The sequence below is a fragment of the Budorcas taxicolor genome, chromosome 2, assembly GCF_023091745.1.
Source record: "Budorcas taxicolor isolate Tak-1 chromosome 2, Takin1.1, whole genome shotgun sequence".
Classification (NCBI taxonomy): Eukaryota; Metazoa; Chordata; class Mammalia; order Artiodactyla; family Bovidae; genus Budorcas; species Budorcas taxicolor.
In genome coordinates this window covers 91,714,623-91,736,190 of record NC_068911.1, presented here as the reverse complement: position 1 = coordinate 91,736,190, position 21,568 = coordinate 91,714,623, and the positions used below count along the sequence as shown (strand labels likewise).

The 21,568-nt window shown below is 37.4% G+C and overlaps 1 protein-coding gene across 2 annotated transcripts in view; it reads left to right on the top strand.

Moving 5' to 3' along the window:
* EPC2 (enhancer of polycomb homolog 2) overlaps positions 1–16,285 on the top strand; it is a 129,252-nt gene extending 112,967 nt beyond the window's left edge. For both annotated transcript variants that reach the window (XM_052661713.1, XM_052661719.1), the window contains exons 11-14: positions 10,112–10,248; positions 12,587–12,746; positions 13,693–14,026; positions 14,996–16,285. In XM_052661713.1, the coding sequence (XP_052517673.1) occupies positions 10,112–10,248; positions 12,587–12,746; positions 13,693–14,026; positions 14,996–15,068 (704 nt within the window). In that variant the 3' untranslated portion in view covers positions 15,069–16,285. The remainder of the gene's footprint in view (positions 1–10,111; positions 10,249–12,586; positions 12,747–13,692; positions 14,027–14,995) is intronic.
* The last annotated feature ends 5,283 nt before the right edge of the window (positions 16,286–21,568 follow it).

The following is a 21,568-nucleotide window of genomic DNA, read 5'->3' as shown; positions in this document are numbered from 1 at the left end:
TATACAAAGGCAAAGCTAGACGTGGCTTGACTTAAACTGTTGATATCCTTTCTTTCTGTAAAATGTATTTATTTCTAAATTATTTCCTGGACAGTGTATTTTACTATATAAAATTGATGTGTTACACTTCTTCAAAGTGATTTTAAATCATTTTAGGTTGAAATTTTGTCTCAATAGTGTTCAGTCCTTTTTAATTACTGAGCTGTTTATTTTCAAACTTTACTACATGTTTGTCTATTTAGAGGTTGTTATGGAAAATTGGATTTGTTTGCATGATTGGAAGCTGGCATATCATTTCTCCAACTTAGTTGGTTAATTTTCTCCCAAACGAACTTAGGTAAGGAAAATGGTATCCCATTATATAAAGTTCGTGAGTCTGTGAAGCATAATGACCTTTTGAAGCTGAAATGGATTAATACCTAATATGACTTTAGACAGCAGGATTCTTAGAAGTGTAAAAATAGTAAGAGCCAGACATCCTGGAATGTGAAGTCAAGTGGGCCTTTAGGAAACATCACTAAGAACAAAGCTATTGGAGGTGATGGAATTCCAGTTGAGCTATTTCAAATCCTAAAAGATGATGCTGTGAAAGTGCTGCACTCAATGTACCAGCAAATTTGGAAAACTCGGCAGTGACCACAGGACTGGAAAAGGTCAGTTTTCATTCTAATCCCAAAGAAAGGCAATGCCAAAGAATGCTCAAACTACCTCACAATTGTACTCATTTCACACGCTAGTAAATTAATGCTCAAAATTCTCCAAGCCAGGCTTCAGCAATACATGAACCGTGAACATCCAGATGTCCAAGATGGTTTTAGAAAAGGCAGAGGAACCAGAGATCAAATTGTCAACATCCACTGGATCATCGAGAAGGCAAGAGAGTTCCAGACAAACATCTATTTCTGCTTTATTGACTAAGCCAAACCCTTTGACTGTGTGGATCACAATAAACTGGAAAATTCTGAAAGAGATGGGAATACCAGAGCACCTGACCTGCCTCTTGAGAAATCTGTATGCAGGTCAGGAAGCAACAGTTAGAACTGGACATGGAACAACAGACTGGTTCCTTATAGGAAAAGGAGTACATCAAGGCTGTATATTGTTATCCTGCTTATTTAACTTATATGCAGAGTACATCATGAGAAACCCTGGCTGGAGGAAGCACAAGCTGGAATGAAGATTGCCGGGAGAAATATCAATAACCTCAGATATGCAGATGACACTACCCTTATGGCAGAAAGTGAAGAGGAACTAAAGAGTCTCTTGATGAAAGTGAAAGAGGAGAGTGAAAAAGTTGGCTTACAGTTCAACATTCAGAAAACTAAGATCATGGCATCTGGTCCCATCACATCATGACAAATAGAAGGGCAAAGAATGGAAACTGTGGCAGACTTTATTTTGGGGGGCTCCAAAGTCACTGCAGATGGTGACTGCAGCCATGAAATTAAAAGACGCTTACTCCTTGGAAGCAAAATTAGGACCAACCTAGACAACATATTAAAAAGCAGAGACATTACTTTGCCAATGAAGGTCTGTCTAGTCAAGGCTATGGTTTTTCCAGTAGTCATGTATGCATGTGAGAGTTGGACTATAAAGAAAGCTGAGTGCCGGAGAATGGATGCTTTTGAATTGTATTGGAGAAGACTCTTGAGAGCTCCTTAGACTGCAAGGAGATCCAACCAGTCCATCCTAAAGGAGATCAGTCCTGGGTGTTCATTGGAAGGACTGATGTTGAAGCTGAAACTCCAGTACTTTGGCCACCTGATGCAAAGAATTGACTCATCTGAAAAGACCCTGATGCTGGGAAAGATTGAAGGTGGGAGGAGAAGGAGATGACAGAGGATGAGATGGCTGGATGGCATCACCGACTTCATGGACATGAGTTTGGGTAAACTCCAGATTTTGGTGATGGACATGGAGGCCTGGCATGCTGCAGTCATGGGGTCGGCAAAGAGTCAGACATGCCTGAGCAACTGAACTGAACTGACGAATATTAGGTCACATCCTTTTTCAGCCAACTCTAAGACATTGTTCAAATTATTTAACTGGAAATTCCTGTACCAAAAATTATAATAATTTTGCCAAAAAGAGAGTTTAAAAACATATCAACCATAAGCATTTATAAGTAGATTTGACTGTAGATTGAATTTTTTCTCTACAAACGAATACCATAACAAAGGATTGATTTTAAATGTTCCTTCTAAACTTGAATATGGCCAAATATTTGCAGCTTTCTACTGTACTTTCCTGAAACACTTCAGAACTATTTGACTTGACTCTTCCAGAAAATATATATGTTTCTCGTTATTGTATCATCAGTACTCTGCATGTATGGATTCAGAATATAACAAGTCCATACAGTCAGCTCTAGAATTTTATGACACTACCATGTATCAGCATAAAATAAGCATTTGTATTTTAGGCTTGCATACACTTCTCAGGGAATTTAAATCGCATTATATGTGATGCTAGCATCATAGATAATAAGATTTTTTCTATTTTTACCTTTCCCCTGTCATCAGAAGGAAATAGTGGTTTTGGTCTATGCCATTTTTCCTGTCTTATGTTTATGTTTGTTATGTAATGGTACTGTGTCTCAACTTAGTACCATTCCATTATTTGTTATTAAAGGATTTTGTTCATGTTTTCTCTGATAACTATAACCCTCTGTAGTCATTGAAGTCACAAGGTGGTTTGTTTTTAACAAATTTCTTTTGTTTCAAAATATTAGGCATGGTATGTAAATTCATAATGAGACGTGTTTTTAACAGCAGTTTTGTAAACAACTGAAAAGCTGTAGCAGTTATTTGTTTGTTTGGGCCACCCCACGGGGCCTGCGGGATCTTTGTTTCTCAGCCAGGAATCTAACCTGGGCCCACAGCAGTGAAAGTGTAGAATCCTAGCTATTGGACCACCAGGGAATTTGCCCATGGCAGTTTTAAGTACGCCCCGTACCAGTTATGTTCATTACATAGTTTCTCAGTTCTGGATAGATCATTTAAAGTGGATTCAGTTGCAATTCAGTTAATATGGATAGAAACTCCTTTTCTACCTAAAGAGAATTTAAGGAATTTCTTAAAAGTTACATTTTTATCTTTGATGTGCTTAGTGACCCCATGAACAGTAGCCCACCAGGCTCCTCTGTCCATGGGATTCTTCAGGCAAGAATACTGGAGTGGGTTGCCATTTCTTTCTCCTTTATATTTGATGGACATATGCAAAAGACTTGAATCCTCATACATTCGGTTTCTTTAAATCTATGTGTCTGTAACACTTGTGCTTTCTGCTTAATTGTTAGCGGACTTGGTCAGGAGAATATGCCTGTCTTTAAGAATAACAGGACTGATACAGAACCATGTTTTTACTTCGCAGAGAGTATCACGTACTGAATTTTCTGTTTCACTGCTGGGAAATTCACAGCAAATAAAGGATTTGATCAAAAATAGAAATCTGATACACCTGACACTTATAGTATTTATCTGTATCACAAATTCCTTAGTTCTTAAACAACAACCTTGAACTTGAGATCCATTGACAGAAAATTTTCTTACTTTTATGTTGTTACTAACTCAGTGTTTTTCAAGTCATAGTTGCTGTGTCCTGAATGTAATCTAATTATTATTTTCCCTACCATATTAAATGGACTTAAAGTGAAACAAATAGAATTGTGTGTCCTAGGTACTAGTAAGAACTAAATCTGAAGACTTCATTTAGTTAGTTATTAAACAAAAGTATGTTGTCTTAATTGAAAACCTATTCTGAAAGAATAGAAGTAGGACAGAGAAAGGGAAGATAGATGTGCTAAATAAAGGAAGTGCATAACCAAGGAAAATTATTTTTAATACATAATTTTTTAGGATCTAAATGGCAGCCCACTCCAGTGTTCTTGCCTGGAGAATCCCAGGGACAGAGGAGCCTGGTGGGCTGCCGTCTGTGGGGTCGCACAGAGTTGGACATGACTGAAGCAACTTAGCAGCAGCAGCAGCATATGCAAAGCAGTATGTTAAGTGTTCGGAAGTTGCAGAATTTTAGAAGACAATAATCCTTCCCTTCAGGGAGCTTATAACAAGCAAATATAATATTATTTAAATAAATAGATGATTATGTTTTCAGTCATTTGAAACTGCAGTATTTATTCTTTTGAGATACTATTATTAAATCTCAACCTTAAAATATATTTCACATCTAAAAGTAGCATTGCTTGTTCAGACTCGAAGGGCAATTTATGTTTAATCTTGGGTTAGACTAATGCATGGTTGCAGTGTCTTTTCCCATTCTTTCTGAAAATGGTATAAAGTGTTTGCAAGCATGAAAGTCTTTTAAAAGGGAAAACTATGTTTTAACACTAGCTGAGGTACTCACAAGGACTTATTTTTTAAGTTAGAGTCACTTCCAAAGGTGAGAAATAGATTTAGACTTCAGGAGTTTAAAAGATTTTAGTTTGACTACTAAAGGAAATCATATTGAAATTTCAATTATAACTGTTTAGCTTGGATTTCAGAAGTTTAAATGAATATTTAGTCTGTTTTATCGTCACATTTCATTTTTCCCTCATTCCCCACCTCTTTCACCCTCTCATTTCCTGTCTCACCTCTCATCTTCACCCTGGTTAGTATCACCACAGTTTTGCAGTTTACTCATTAGTTACATTAGAGGATGTGAATAGTCCTGGATTATATTGTTGGCTTTTGTGGGTGGGAAGATTTGTCCTCAGAGTAGGCCCAGTGGTTTTTTGTGAACTTTACCTGGTTGCTTGTTGTTACCTAGAAGGATTAAAATAGGATCTCCTCCTTCTCCTCCTCCATGTAACCTCAGATCCAGCTAATTTTAAAACAAACAGACATTGCATATAATCAGCATTGCTTCAACAAGGTATATATTAAAACTTTTATAACAGACCTACCTGGTAGATGATGAAGTGCCAAATAATCATTTTGACTTTTAGATGATTTTAACTATTACATTAGATGTTCTTCATTAAGCTGCAAAAACTTGGTCTAGGCTAGTATTTTAAAATATTCATGGCCTCCCAAGAATCACTTTAGCCTACTTTTAGAAAAACACTGCATTAAAAGTTAGAAGATTATTTTTTCAAAGGTAGCAGATAGCACAAAAATCATGTGTTTATACTTGGTTATGGAGTCCTTTGGACTGCAAGGAGATCCAACCAGTCCATTCTGAAGGAGATCAGCCCCGGGATTTCTTTGGAGGGAATGATGCTGAAGCTGAAACTCCAGTACTTTCGCCACCTCATGTGAAGAGTTGACTCATTGGAAAAGACTCTGATGCTGGGAGGGATTGGGGGCAGGAGGAGAAGGGGACGACAGAGGATGAGATGGCTGGATGGCATCACAGACTCGATGGACATCAGTCTGAGTGAACTCCGGGAGTTGGTGATGGACAGGGAGGTCTGGCGTGCTGCGATTCATGGGGTTGCAAAGAGTCGGACACGACTGAGCAACTGAACTGAACTGAACTGTGGGGTGGTCATCTAGAAAATCCAGAATGTGTTTCTATTTGGTGTTTCTTTTTATTAGTTTATCAATGAAACGACAGTAAAAAGTTGACTTCTGCTGCTGCTAAGTTCAGTCGTGGCCGACTCTGTGCGACCCCATAGACGGCAGCCTACCAGACTCCTCCATCCTTGGGATTCTCCAGGCAAGAACGCTGGAGTGGGTTGCCATTTCCTCCTCCAATGCATGAAAGTGAAAGTGAAGTTGCTCAGTCGTGTCTGACTCTCCACAATTCCATGGACTGCAGCCTACCAGGCTCCTCCGTCCATGGGAGTTTCCAGGCAAGAGTACTGGAGTGGGGTGCCATTGCCTTCTCTGAAAAAGTTGGCAGATACTTTTAAAGATTTCACACATACTCAAGAATGTTTTCTCTGGGTCCAAGTTTAAGAAATAGTGATGTAAAGCTTTATTGATATACCAGTGTAAAATCTAATGGAGATACCTAGAGTGTATTTGTTTTGGATCGCTGTCAGATTATGAGAGGGGAAGGTGATAAGAGATCAGGCTAGCAGAGCACCTTGTAGGAACCACATGATTGAAAGGTAAAGAACAAAATGAGGAATGCCTGCAATGTTTGAAAACAGAATCAACATTCTAAAGGTGGTGACAAATATTCTATGAAAAGCTACATGGATTCATCTGAGGCATAGAAGCACATTGATAAACCCAAAGCAGGTAGAAAGACAGCCAGAAAGGTTAGAGGCTTTAGTGAAAAACAGACTGTCAGTTATATGCTCAAAATATGTAGAAATGCAAATGGGTTACTAATGTACAGAATGACAACTTGCATATGTAAAAGGATAAATTCTATAATATGTGTACCTATTAGAATGTGTTACCCAGGGAGATTTGCAAAACCTCTTACTTAGAGAAAGGAACATTTCCTGCTTTTTGCCTTCATAAAACAATCAGATTGTAGTTACTTTTTTTTAAATTTACTTTTAATTGAAGGCTAATTGCTTTACAGTATTGCATTGGTTTCTGCCAAACATCAACATGAATCAGTCATAGGTTTACCCATGTTCCTTCCCACTTGAACATCTCTCCCACCTGCCTCCCCATCTCACCCTTCTGGGTTGTTACTGAGCCCTGGTTTGAGTTCCCTGAGTCATACAACAAATTCCCATTGGCTGCCTGTTTTACATATGGTAATATATGTTTCCGTGTTACTCTGCATACCTCCCATGCTCTCCTTCCTATGCCAGCTGTGTCCATGAGTCTATTCTCAGTGTCTGTGTCTCTCTGAAAATAGGTTCATCAGTACCGTCTTTGTAGATTCCATATATGTGTGTTAGTACACGATAATTTTTTCTCTCTTTCTTACTTACTTCACTCTGTATAATAGGCTCTAGGTTCATCCACCTCATTAGGACTGACTCAGATGTGTTCCTTTTTATGGCTGAATAATATTCCATTGTGTATATGTACCACAGCTTTTTTATGCATTCATCTGTTGATGGACATCTAAGTTGCTTCCACGTCCTAGCTATTATAAATAGAGCTGCAATGAACATTGGGTTACACGTGTCTTTTCTCAGGGTATATGCCTTGTAATGAGATTGCTGGGTCATACGGTGGTTTTACTCCTAGTTTTTTAAGATATCTCTGTACTGTTCTACATAGTAACTGTATCAATTTGCAGATTGTCAGTTACTTTTAAACTGACAGGACTTGGCCGTGTTGGATAGGGTAGATTTATGACCAGCATGAAATTTACTTTTAAGCTAGCAACTTTTGAGAGCAACTAGTAGAAAGAACTTGACCCTATGCAAGAGAAGCATATGGTTTCTTTTTTCATACATTCCCACTTCTTTATGTCACGACCACCCTTCCAAAGCTGGGCCTCCATCCTATGTCTTGTTCCTAAAGAGGTATCTTCACACTATAAGTGTGACATTTTCCTGGTGTATTTTAATGCTTATCTCTTGATAACTCAAAGTCAGTGTAAGAAATAAATTTCTTATGGAAGTATTTCTATAACTTATGAAAGGAAAAATAATTAGTGGAGAAGATGCTTTCCTTTTGATCAGTACTATGACTGTGCCATTAAAACCATCCTACATTTCTTACCACTTTCACTCATCTTAACAAAATGAAAGAGGTCAGTTAGGGAGGGTGTTCTGTATGTGTTCCAATTCTGTGTCATGATTGCTATTTTTGTCTGAAGAGTGTTTAATGCTCTAAAAAATTCTGAATGAGAAACATAAGCAATTTTCAAGCACAAAACACCTTGTAGTGTTTAAAAACAACAACAAACTAGATGTTAAAAATGAATCTAACATGCTGAGTTTGAGGTAAAGGAGAAGAAGAAAAAAATGAATTTAATATTTTAAGCATATCCATATTTTTGAATTAAGTTTTACCACCAGTGGTTTTCAACCAGTAGCAGAATCAGGAATGAGAATTTTGACATCAAAGCCAGCATGAGTTTTTAAGAAGTTGGGCAACACTTGACCATTAATTTGAGTCATTTCAATGAAGTCTTGGTTGGGATTTTATACATTTTCTATGGTGAAAAGGATGGAGTTCTTGAACAAATTAATGGTTTCAACAAGTCAGGGCAGTAAGCAGACATGTCCCTCCCCAGACCAGGAAATTTTATTAGCATCCCTTTTTGATATCTACATAAATGATCATCTTTTCACAAGAACAACTAGAATACCTCTAATTGGCAACATTTTGTTAGTTAATAACTATTAACCAAAACTAATTTTGTTGCTAAAAGAATACAGTTTGTTCTTTCAAGTAATTTATATATATATACTTTCTGATTAGTAAGATTTTATGATTATCTAACTTAAAGGATTTTGAAAAATGAAAAAATTCTCATTATCCTCATTTCTCTCTGAATTTTTAAATAGCTGCTAAAAGTGTATCCTGTTTGGTTTTATTCCTCACTTAAAATTCAGCACTATGGATTTCTCACCTTTTTATCACAGCATAAACCTAAGCTCTGGACAAACATCATGCTGCATTTGAGAGCAGAGAATACTAACACCAGATTACAAGTCCACTTCTTCTGAATTGGTACACTGGTTTATATACAGAAGACTTAAATAGATTTATTTGGGCTTAAGGTTTTCCTTTCTGCCTTTGTATCTAATAAACTATTTTTAATCTCTTTCCCAAGGTTCTCATACAGCTAGAAATTAATGAACACTTCACATTTTCATTTGATTCTGAAGATTTTAAATTTAGAATTTAAAGTTATTATTTTTTATTTAAAAATAGAATACTTGCAATGAATTCAACATGTGCAAAGAAAGACATTTGATTTTGTTGATAATTCAGTAAAATAACTAATGTGTACTTCAAAAATACAGGTAATAGTGAAATTTTAGAATGAGTGCTATCATAGGCCCATCTTCTAAAAATAAAATTGCGATCTATCTAAGAACTGTTTCTCCATGACAGTCCAATACTAATTTTAATGATAACGTTGTGTAACAGAAATGAAGGCCTATCTAAAGTTTTGTCCATCTCTGGGGCTTAATTCCTTCATAGAAAATAAGCTGTGCACAACTTGTTATATCTAATTTACCATCATATATATATATAATATATATATTATATATATATAATTTCTTATTTGTGATTCTGCTAAATGGAAAACTTTGGTGGGGATTTCTAGTTAAGTAACATTAGTTGAAGGTATAGTCTCCTATCTAAACTCCTTCAGGTCATATTGATTACGTTAGCTAAGTTACATTTAAAGGTTGACTTCTATTAGTTGGAAATTCTTTATATGTATCTTTTCTTTCCAACGACATGGTAGGACTTTATAGCAGGGACCTTCTTATAAATTTATTTTTTTTTCTCTATTCATTCTTAACTCTTAATTCAGCACTTTTCATTGTAGATAGTAAATACTTGCTGATTGGGTGAAATAGCTGGGAGAAAGGAAAGAAAACAATGAAGTAAAATAGAGTAAAATGGCTCTGGTAGTACATGTATTCTGATGTGATTTAATGTTTTGTGGCTCTAATAGTATACTGACTTCTATGGAGATAGCTTTGTGTCCCCTGAATAAGTTTATCAGTGGTGTACTTAAATATCAGTGAGTGAAAGTTTGTTCACATTTCTCTGGGAAAAGTGTTTATTATTATAACTTGATAACTTTTTTTAAAGTAATTTTTTAAATAAAAGTTTTAAATGTCTTATTTGACATTTAGTAACTTAACAGTTGGTAATAGCATAATTGATTACATCTGAGGATGCATTGTATCTTTAATTTTCTAACATATCTCATTTCTAGCCCATGTTTTTATAGATAGTACTTACTTTAGGCATCTGTTGGCTTACCGTGTGGTTTAAGTCTGAATAAATGGAAGAATCCTCAAATTAGAGCTGTGTTATACAGTAAAAACTACAAATAGTAACTTTTTAAGCATGTAATATTAGAAGGTCATAGATATTAGTATAAGCTACTTTGACTGAAGGGTGTATCATTTTTACCCTGTTCTTTGCTGCTGAAGTATAATAAATACTGTGATTTGAAATAGCTTTTCATCTTAATTGTGGAGTAACTTCAGATTGTATTCTACTTGTTAAAAGTACTTTAAAACATGCATATTTCTAAAATTAATGTCCTTTGCCAGTGTCAGGGGGCATCACGGAAGAGCAGTTTCAGACTCATCAACAGCAGTTAGTTCAAATGCAAAGGCAGCAGCTTGCTCAGCTTCAGCAGAAACAGCAATCTCAGCATTCCTCGCAACAGACACATCCAAAAGCACAGGTAAAGCTGTCTTTGAATCATGGTTATGTCTGTTCTTTCACAATTATGTCATTTAAAAAAAATTTTTAGTCAAGTCACAGCAAATAACCTTGTTATTGCTACTCTTGATTTTGAAGATCAAACCTGTGTCTTTTTCAGTTAATTTAACTAATTTTAAGTGACTAGTTTTTGTTTCATGAGAGGAGCACTAGAGCCAAATATGGTATTTTTAATTTAGGAAAGAAATTGCTACATATTTTTGGAAAGTTCACTAAGAAGTCATAGAAGTAATTATATACTCTTAGACCATCAGGCTCACCCCTGCTGCTGCTGCTGCTAAGTCGCTTCATTTGTGTCCAACTCTGTGTGACCCCACAGATGGCAGCCCACCAGGCTCCCCCATCCCTGGGATTCTCCAGGCAAGAACACTGGAGTGGGTTGCTATTTCCTTCTCCAAGGCTCACCCCTACTCCCCCGAAAAACGTTCTTTCCAAGGATATGACTATCCCAACCCCTTCCTAAACTGTGTGTTGTGCCATTTGAATATGCCCCATAAGCTGGGAGGTAATTGACTTGTGCAGTAAATCCAGACAACATAGTCCTTTGTCCATTTGAAACTCGTTTCCCTGAAAAAAAAAAAAAAAACAAAAAAGCCCCTAGATGAAGTTTTCCTTCAGTTCAGTTCAGTCGTTCAGTCGCGTCTGACTCTTTGCGACCCCATGAATCACAGCACGCCAGGCCTCCCTGTCCATAACCAACTCCCAGAGTTCACTCAGACTCATGTCCATCGAGTCGGTGATGCCATCCAGCCATCTCATTCTCTGTCGTCCCCTTCTCCTCCTGCCCCCAATCCCTCCCAGCATCAGAGTCTTCTCCAGTGAGTCAGCTCTTGGCATGAGGCGGCCAGAGTACTGGAGTTTCAGATTTAGCATCAGTCCTTCCAAAGAACACCCAGGGCTGATCTCCTTTAGGATGGACTGGTTGGATCTCCTTGCAGTCCAAGGGATTCTCAGGAGTCTTTTCCAACACCACAACTCAAAAGCCTCAATTCTTCAGCACTCAGCTTTCTTCACAGTCCAACTCTAACATCCATACATGACCACTGGAAAAACCATACGCTTGACAAGACGGACCTTTGTTGGCAAAGTAGTGTTTCTGCTTTAATGTCTAGGTTGGTCCTAACTTTCCTTCCAAGGAGTAAGCGTCTTTTAATTTCATGGCTGCAGTCACCATCTGCAGAGATTTTGGAGCCCAAAATAATAAAGTCTGATGCTGTTTCCACTGTTTCCCCATCTATTTCCCATGAAGTGATGGGACCAGATGCCATGATCTTCGTTTTCTGAATGTTGAGCTTTAAGCCACCTTTTTCACTCTCCACTTTCACTTTCATCAAGAGGCTTTTTAGTTCCTCTTCACTTTCTGCCATAAGGGTGGTGTCATCTGCATATCTGAGGTTATTGATATTTCTCCTGGCAATCTTGATTCCAGCTTGTGCTTCATCCAGCCCAGTGTTTCTCATGATGTACTCTGCATAGAAGTTAAATAGCAGGGTAGCAATATACAGCCTTGACATACTCCTTTTCCTATTTGGAACCAGTCTGTTCCATGTCCAGTTCTAACTGTTGCTTCCTGACCTGCATATAGGTTTCTCAAGGGGCAGGTCAGGTGGTCTGGTATTCCCATCTCTTTCTAACCCTGAACTAGTTTTATACAGAATCAAAAGGAACATGACCATTAAACTTGCCTTTGTTTGCCTTTTATGAATCTCAGGTAATTTCAGCCTACTGAGAAGTTAGGCTAAGATACATTTTTACACTGGGACAAAAATGGCCGTCAGCCGTCTCTGTCATTTCATTTTGCCCACAGTATCTAGATTGTCAAGTATTTTTAAAAATTTATTTATTTTAAATGAAACAAAGATGAATATTTTTAATGAAGAAAGGTATAATTCATAAAGAAGATAGATATCATAAACCATTAGACACTTTAGCAACAAAGAAACAAAGATATATAAAGCAAATATCGGAAGAGATATAAGGGAAAAAATACATAATCATAATGAGACATAGTAACGATTGTCAAGTATTTTTAAAGGCATTAACACTTGGAAAAATGAATAGGGCATAAAGATTTGGATTGTTTATTGCCCTAGCTCTTTCTCATAAATAGTTGCTTCCCAGTTTAGTAACTTTCTCATTTCACAGATGAAAATAGTCTGTGAAGTCCTAGATCTCTTAACATAAAAACTTTTAACTATTCAGAATGAAAAAGGCAACAGCCTCTTGGGTTTTCTCACTTTTTTAAGTGTTTGTGAACTCACATCTGAAAAGTTGAGAGTTTAACTTTGTTTATTTTATAGGGCTCAAGCACCTCTGACTGTATGTCTAAAACACTTGACTCAGCCAGCGCCCATTTTGCTGCATCTGCAGTGGTCAGTGCACCTGTTCCAAGTCGCAGTGAGGTAGCCAAGGAACAGAACACTGGCCACAGCAACATAAACGGTGTTGTCCAGCCTTCAGGTAAGCCTGTCATTTCAAGTGATACTTACTAGCTCAAAGTTGCAACTCAGTGATTTGAGATTTGGTTTTTGATTTTTTTTTTTTTTTTTTGGTTTTTGATTTTTAAATCCAGAGGGGAAACATTGTACAAGAAGTCAGTTAGGACTCCATAATTTCTATGGCTCTGTGTGGTGGAATAGCTCGATGTTTCTAAAAGTCACATCGAGCCTGCTCCCTGGGTCCTCCCATGCCCAGTTGATACCTACCTGTGTAACAGTCCACCCTGCCTAGTTTTATCTACATGCTGTCATTTGCCTCACATCTTAGCAGTCACATCAAGCCAATTGCTAACCATCATTGTTGAATCATTTGTACATTTATAAAGAGGAGAATTATATTAATAGTCCAGATGATCTGTCAGAAGTTGGAAACTGGATTTACCTTCCCAGTCTTACACACTCACAGCCCTGCTTTCTGTGACTCCTTGTGAAGTACAGTATTGCTGTGAAACTATTTCTGCGTCAAACTACCCTGAGAGTACTTTGTTCTTCCTGTCAGCCTTTAACTTCTGCTCAGACCCTAGGATTTTCCACTTGCTATTCTATATACTTATGATTGTGATTGCCCTTCCTTACTGATGTTCTTCCTTGTGCAAATTCTAATGGAAGTCCAGTTTTCATCTCCAGCTGCCCTCAGTCTCCAAGAAGACCTCTCTGTCCTGTTACACAGTTTCCATATATGAAGGCAGCAGAATACTTGGCAAAACTGTTTTATGCAGGCTAGCAGAAAGAGGGTATCTTTGGGGTTGTAAAGGTGAATATGTTGTAGTTACTGATTAGAAACTCTCTTCAGAGATTTAATTAGATTACAAATGTTTGCATTTCTTTTTATTTTTAAACTCCTAATTTTTTAAAGAGTTTAATTAATGTCTCATGAGTTGAACAGTTTTTTTTTTCTTCTCCTTCAGGAACCTCTAAAACATTATACTCCACCAATATGGCTTTATCATCCAGCCCAGGGATTTCAGCTGTACAACTTGTAAGGACAGTTGGCCACACCACTACAAACCACTTAATCCCAGCATTGTGCACAAGCAGTCCTCAAACACTTCCCATGAACAATTCCTGCCTGACAAATGCAGTGCACCTCAATAACGTCAGTGTTGTTTCTCCAGTCAATGTGCATATCAATACACGGACTTCAGCACCATCGCCAACAGCCTTAAAACTCGCCACAGTTGCTGCCAGTATGGACAGAGTGCCAAAGGTTACTCCTAGCAGTGCCATCAGCAGCATAGCCAGGTGTGTGTGTGTGTGTATATTTCAAGTATCATTCTGTCTCTTTCTGCTGCCTCAGATCCTGTGGGAGGAGAAGACTTTTCCTTTTTTTCTTTTACTGCTCAAGCCATAGATATCTTGTCAGCTGATTGACTTGCTTTTCAACAGATATTGAATATCTGCTTAGTCTAAAGCTGTGTGACTTAGATCTTTAAGGTCTCTAGTAGAATGTTTAAATGCCAGTCAGAACTGTTATTTTAAAAAAGGGGGGAGGATAGTCCACATCAACTTGGGAACCATCAAACTGAAAAAATACATCAGCTTTAGTTATTCTTATATTTCATCTTTGTAGTTTAGGCAGTCTGGCAGGCTAGAGTTATTGTTAGCCTTCAGAGCTTTAGTTTTCGAATCAAATTTGTATTTTTTTAACGTTATACCCAAAGGGAAAGTAAATTATTCTGTGTATGTTTTACAACTGAGAATATCCTGGAATTAACTAAATCTATGATAATATATTTCAAATTGCTTTTTTCTTTCTATGACACTAATGCATGCGAACAGTGAATCAAAAAAATTGATCTGCATAGATTAATAACTACATGACCATAAACTGTAAAATTAAACTGTAGTGGAAAATAATTTTAGTAATATTGTGCTTCCAGTTATTATTATTTATGAGCATCATCTGCTCTGTCTATTGTAAAAAGCTTGAATTGTCCTATGTTATATGTTTGATAAGTAATTTATCATTGACTGCTACTGAAATACTGTTAAGTTGCTATTTTTCCTAAGTAAATAATTATAATCAAGTTCATAGGATTTCTTAACTGAAGAAAACTTTTCCTTATTCCTGTATGGAAATTGTAAAAATGGGAGATGTTCTTGTGCAATATGTTTAATTGTAATTATATAAAACACATCTGTAACTACTAAATGATAAACATCATATTCTAGAGAGTATTAATGTTTATTTTACTCTTTGCCTTATTATAGAGAGAACCATGAACCAGAAAGATTGGGTTTAAATGGAATAGCAGAGACAACAGTAGCTATGGAAGTGACATAACCTAAAACATGTGGCTTTGACCTGTGCTGATGGTGTGCAGTCATTCATATTCCAGCTGAATGCAAAAGGCGAAACTCTGTGGATCACAGAGCATAACAATGGACCTAAATGGACTATAGTATATCGGATGTTGAATCGATATATGATGTATATTTTGTAAAATTGGGAAAATCACTACCTTGTAAAATAGTTTATTTGTATCATCAATATTATTTCTGTTACTTGAATAGTAGATATTCATCATCATGCTTTTGCACTTGAATTTGCAACTGAATGGATTTTAAAAAATAATTCTTTAATGGGATCATGAGCATGAAATGGGATCCTGCATCACTTGTTTTAACTATTTATTTTGCCATGTTTACATTTTGTATCTTGTAAAAATAAATCCAACTTTGTGTCTAAAAAGTTAAAGATTCATAGCTAGGAAATGAAATTCTTGTAATTTTTTTCTAAAGGAACTGTAAAGTTTTCACTTGGTTCATTTTGTTTCACAATTTGACTAGATGGACTTTTTGGTAAATACTTTAGTGGCATTTCACTGTCAAATATGAAGTTCAAGGCAAAATAGTATTTTCTATTACTGTGCAGGGGAAAGGGATGGATCGATACATGCAAATTTAATGTAGTGACTCACTTTTCCATATATTTTGAATGTATATTTCTATTTATAATACCAGTTTATAAAAAATGATTACACAGAAAAAAAGGACTAGGAAAAATTATGCATCTAGTACATTTAAACTGTGCAGGTATGAAAAATTTTCAAGGATTACATTTTATCTGAAGACTGCATATTTTAACTGGCTTTAAAACTGTAACACACCACATAAAGGATATTTTACCAGGTATGTATTGCATTATATCATTGCAATAATTATTGGAAGTCTAGATATCGAGCCATCCCAGGTGTTGGGAGGGGGGGAGGGTTGTGGCAAGATTGTCTTTTCAATTTTGGAGAGATTTCCTGTGGCTACAAGGCAAGTAACGGGTTGGAAAAAGTCTGACTGTAAGCGTTGGACACCTTCATAGTGTAGTGTTTTAGTGACTTTTTTTATACGGTTCTTGTATATTAGATACGTGTAGTGGTGTTTCAGAATGTTTGTTTATGCACTAGTTCAGACAACTTTCCCTGTTACTTGTTCTTGATAAGTGAAAACTGCAGGGAAATAAAAATACATATCAAACATGGACATGCTGCATATGTGTTTATTTCACAATGTGCACACAGTATAAGTGAAAATTTAAGGGAGATGATAGCACTTAACAGCACTTTTCATTTTCACAGTGCTTTCCAAGCATTAATGAAAAGAACTATAAGAAGCTCATCTGTGGGCACTCTTGGGTTTCAGATAATCCAATATAAACTACCTTTGATAGGAAAAAGTTCTTAAAATATTTTACAGAATGTAAGTAATTTGCAGTGTAACATTCATTGAAATCTCATAAGTGAGCCTCATTTTATAAATAAAAGTTTAGAATTATATTGCAAGGGGGTTTTGTCAAGTAAGTACTGGAAAATATTTTTAATGAATATGATTAAAACCATTTCAAACTACATAATTTTATACTTTACATTTTTTATATCTGCAGTCCTGAAAGTTGTAAATTGATATGTCAGTTGAATTAATGGGCCAAGATTTCTGCTGAGAGTGGTTTTTATTCAGGTCCTAAATATGTAAAGCAATTTATAGTCAAAACCATAGGAAAAAATAAATTTAATTTCTTCGTTGGTTGTGACCTGATAGGATCCATGCTCATTTCTGCCATACTACCTCTGGAGTTACTCATTGCTGGTGATATAAAGAAAATAATTTTGATTTGATATATAGTTTGACTGTATTCATTCTGCTTTTAGTTGGATGTATCTCCTTGCTATTAAGAACTAAAACAACTTTAGTGCTGATTTCAGAAGAAGTTTTATTTCCATTTCACCAAAGTAAAGCATGAAAGGAAGTTGCCTTGTGATATACATGTTATAAATAATGTAAAACAAAAAACTGTCTACAGTTTCTGGAGATGTGGCGAATTCAGAATTCATCAAAAGCTGATGTTTTGTTTTTTAAGTAAAATAGAAAAATAGGCCTTATTTTGATGGGGTTGTCGCTGTTTCACAGGTGGTATTTCCATTACTTGCACATAACATTTTTCCAATGCTTTTCAAAACTTAAATGACAGATACTTGTTTTTACATTATCAAGTTGAAGCTTAGTTTATTTATTTTTATTTTTTTGACTGCACTAGGTCTTCATTGCAGCATGCAGACTTAGCCCCGTGGTATGCGGGATCTTAGTTCCTCAACAAGGGATCAGACCTATGAGCCCTGCATTGGAAGGCAGATTCTCAATCGCTGGACCACCAGGGAAGTCCCAAGAATAGTGTATTTTTACACAGGCCCTCCACTGGGCAGCACCACCATTTCTTGGTTTTTGTGATTAAACTAATACTTTCAGTTCAGTAAGCTTCTAAAGTCCTTGGAATATGTTTTCTGATGGGATGGGTAATAGGTTGGTTGGTTGTTGGGTGGTTTTTTAAACAAAATGGGTAACTCATGTGCTGGGATATCTTGTAATTAATTATAGGTAAAAATAGTTACAAACTGCCTTTTTCTGCTCTGCTCGAGTACCCTTCCTTCCCTGGTAATTCAAAATCATCATTATGATTAATTAGATAAATTACTATGATATAGCTCTAAGTATATTTGAAGATATGTTGCATATCTTTCTTTTGCTAAAGCCCAGGGGAAAAAGTAAGATATCTGGAAGGCACGTCTTTAAAATATATATAGTACACACACCATTCTATTTTTTTTTTTTAATGTTGACTAGAATAATTGTAACTGTGCTTAGTTTTTGTTTTTGTTTTTTTAATTGCAGGATTGTTTTCTTGGGGGGCAGGGGCAAGAGTAGTAAGGAGAAATAGTATTTCAGAAATGTCTCCCTTGTATGTACTCCTGTATTTGAGTTGAATGATGCTATATTTAGAACAAATTTTATTGACTGGTAATGCACCTTTGACTGAGTTGCACCTTAATCAACTTGGCAAACTAATACATTTCAAAAGGTTAAGGGTAGTAATTCTGAATATTTTGTTCTGTTAAACAAGAGATGTTTTTCGTCATTAACCACAACATAATAACAGCAAACATTATGGAGCATGACAGTTCTCTCTCAGTGACTTTCATTTAGTCCTCACAGTTGTGTGAAGTACTATTATTATACCCATTTTACAGATCAGGAAAATGACATTTAGAGAAGTTAACTTGCCTTATGTCACACAGCTGATAAGTTACTAAGCCAGGAATTAGACTTGGGTATAGTCACCACACTTTTAACACTGGCCTGCCATCTTTAAGAAGAATGTACCCTTCAGAGGACTACTTACTGGACTTATTAGTCCACTTATTGGCAGTATCTGTATAGCAGAGTTTTAAATTTCATCTAGAAAACAACCTCCTCCATTCTTACACCACCTGGCAATTAATGTTTGTGTTTTGCTTCCCAGACTGAGTCCATTAGATCCACCTGTGGCTTCTAGCTATCCATCAAGCAAACCCAGCCTATCAGTTTATACTCCTCTGTCTGTCAGACTTAGCCGTTACGTGCGAAAGCTCTCAACCAGCACAAGGCTTTGGAAGCTGGGTCTGGGCCAGGACTTGGCTGAGTAGCCTTTTCTGAACCTTGCTTTCCCCATCTGTAAGATGAGCAGTTTCCTAAAAATCTATAGCGGAGACCACACTGACAAGCTTGGTGCAAGTGTGCATGTGGCCAGCATGTCACTGGCTTCTCACCAAGGATGTGGGCGCTAAGGCCCAGCATGCAGTTAGTCTAGAGTTTAAGTCCTTATTGTCATCAGTGACTGTGAAGCATTGACAGTTGGATTACATCATATGGTGCAACTTAGCTTGTGCAGAACTAAGAATTCTAACCAACTTCGTTGACTACAAGTCTCAGAAGGCCACAAGAATTTTATCTTTGGAGGAGGCAAACTAGGGAAAACAGGACAGACTAACACAGTGCAGTGGAATATCAGAATTTGTTGAGCTGGGCTTTAATCGTTTCTCTACCATTTAATTGGCTTGTGACTTTATCATCTTTGTCTTCGTGTCTCTGAACATGTTATCATAGGACACATGGGTGGAATTAGATGACCTCTGAAATCTCTGCCAGCTCTGATGCCATAGGAATCAAATTTCCCCCACCCCTCTTCCCTCCCTGGATGGCTCCCTTGCTTTCCATGCCATTGTCAGTGTCCTTAGGCTTACCAGCACCATTCAGAAGGGTCAGTACCAGATCAGACCCTCTGTGCCTTCCTACCGTGTCTCTCCTGTTAATCTGAAAGGGGAATTGTTTCTTATTTCTGCTGTGGTGGTGGTTTAGTTGCTAAGTTGTGTCCAGCTTTTTGTGACCCTATAAACTCTTGACCACCAAGCTCCTCTGTCCATCAGATTTCCCAGAAGAGAACATTGGAGTTGGGTTGCAGTTTCCTTCTACAGGGGATCTTTCCAACCTGGAGATCAAACCTGTGTCTCCTGCATTGCAGGCAGTTTCCTGCATTACAGGTGGATTCTTTACCAACTGAGCCACTAGGGAAGCTAATACTTAAAAGCTTGACATTTTAATGGGGAAGAGGAAGGTAACACTGAGCCACATATATCTTTAGCAATAATTTACTTGACACAGGATTTTAGGCATGGGCTGCCTCGAAATGGTGTCTTGTATCAAGATTAAGAGTTCTGTGTGTAATTAAAGATGTGTTTTTATTCTCATGAAACTTCTCTGGTAATAGCGTATATTTGAGCAAAACCGCTTCTTCCCTGGCTGACTGAGGAGAGTAACGTTGCAGGTTGAGATGATAAAATATCTCTGAACATTGACTGTACTGTGGAGTGGACACCTGTTATCCTCAGGAAAGCCTAGAATTTTGAAGTTACCTTCCACTGCTAGAACAAGAGAACTTGACTCCAATCAGAAAAAAATTATTTCACCTGCAGTATATCTGCAAATCTGTTGGTCTGATGAACAACACGTTCTAAAGCAATGACATTTGCCATTGTTGAAGACTTTTAACCCTTAGCATATAGAAGAACACGGTGTTCTTCCTCTGCTCAGTGCCAGGGCCACTGGTGGTCATGGGCACACACGGCTCCTGTGTCTGTAAGTAAATTTTAGTCAGTGGCCAAGTAAGCCCGTGTTAGGAATAGCCAAGATACAAGGTTTCTACTTTTAACATGAGATGTCTATATTGTCTACTGCTGAGTGATAAGTAATATGAACATCACGTGTGTTACAGTGTGGGGTGGAAGTCCACAAAGCTGAAATCAGGTGGCAGCTGCTCTTGTGTTCTCTGGAGGCTTAAATAGGGGAGGATCTGCTTGTCAGCTCCCTTAGATTGTAGACAGAATTCACTTGCCTGTGGCTATAGCATTCTAATGATTTGCTTCTTCAAAGCTAGCTATGGAAGAGAGTTGCTGCTGCATGACGAGTCTTACTTCAGGGAAGACCTAGGCTTTCGTGAAAGACTGGTCCATAATCCGATTCTTGCTGTCTGGTCTGCTTTGATTAGCTTAGTCAGCTGATTAAAGACCTTAGTCCCATCTGTAAAATCCCATCCCTTAGAAGCAAGTCGCATGCCTTGCCCATACTCGGTGGATGCAGATCGCACAAAGGCTTAGGTCAGTACTAGGGGATAGGAATTACAGGGCCACCCGAGTGCGTATGTGCACATCTATGTCACTGCATGAATTCCATCCCACTGCCACTCATCCCAGTCTCCCCGTCTCAGTATTCATGGATTAACATCGAGAGAACTACATATCTTTATAGGTAAACAATTTAACACTAATGCAAACAGTTTGTTATTTGGTAAGTAAGTCACAAATCCCACAGGCCTGGCTGTTGGGCAGGGGATCAGATCCAGGCTGGAGATAAACTGGCCAGCATCAGTACGAAGGCCTTGTGGAAACTGGGTGGATGAAACCAGCTAGAGAAAGAGTAGTATGGAATGAAGTGTGAATAGCAAACCTCTATGAGGCCAGTGGGAAAGTTGAGGGAGGAGGAGGCGGAGAAAGAGATTAGTAGCTATCTAGGAGGGAGATCTGGATCTAGGGGCTCTAGTTTCCTTCAGAAGAACTATGCAGAGGTGGTTTTGGTTGGTAAAGAGGAGGTAAAGGTAATGAGTTATGGATCAGAAAGCCTAGGCTCAAGCCCTGTATAGTCCTAGCCATCAGAAGCTCCCAGGAGAGCTATTAAAAGCACAGATGTGTGGGTCTTACCCTGGACTGACAGAATTTCCAAGTGGTTTGGGATACCATATCTTATTTGCTTGCTTATATGATTGGTTGTTCAATGATTTTTTAAAAGTTCACCAAATTGTGTTTGCTGATTGCAGCTAAGGTTGGGAATGACTAGTCTAATCTTTCTGTTCATTAGTTGTGACCATGGACAACTTTATAGAAAAGCTCAAATTTTATTTCCTTAGCTGTTATAAGGGAGGGTTAA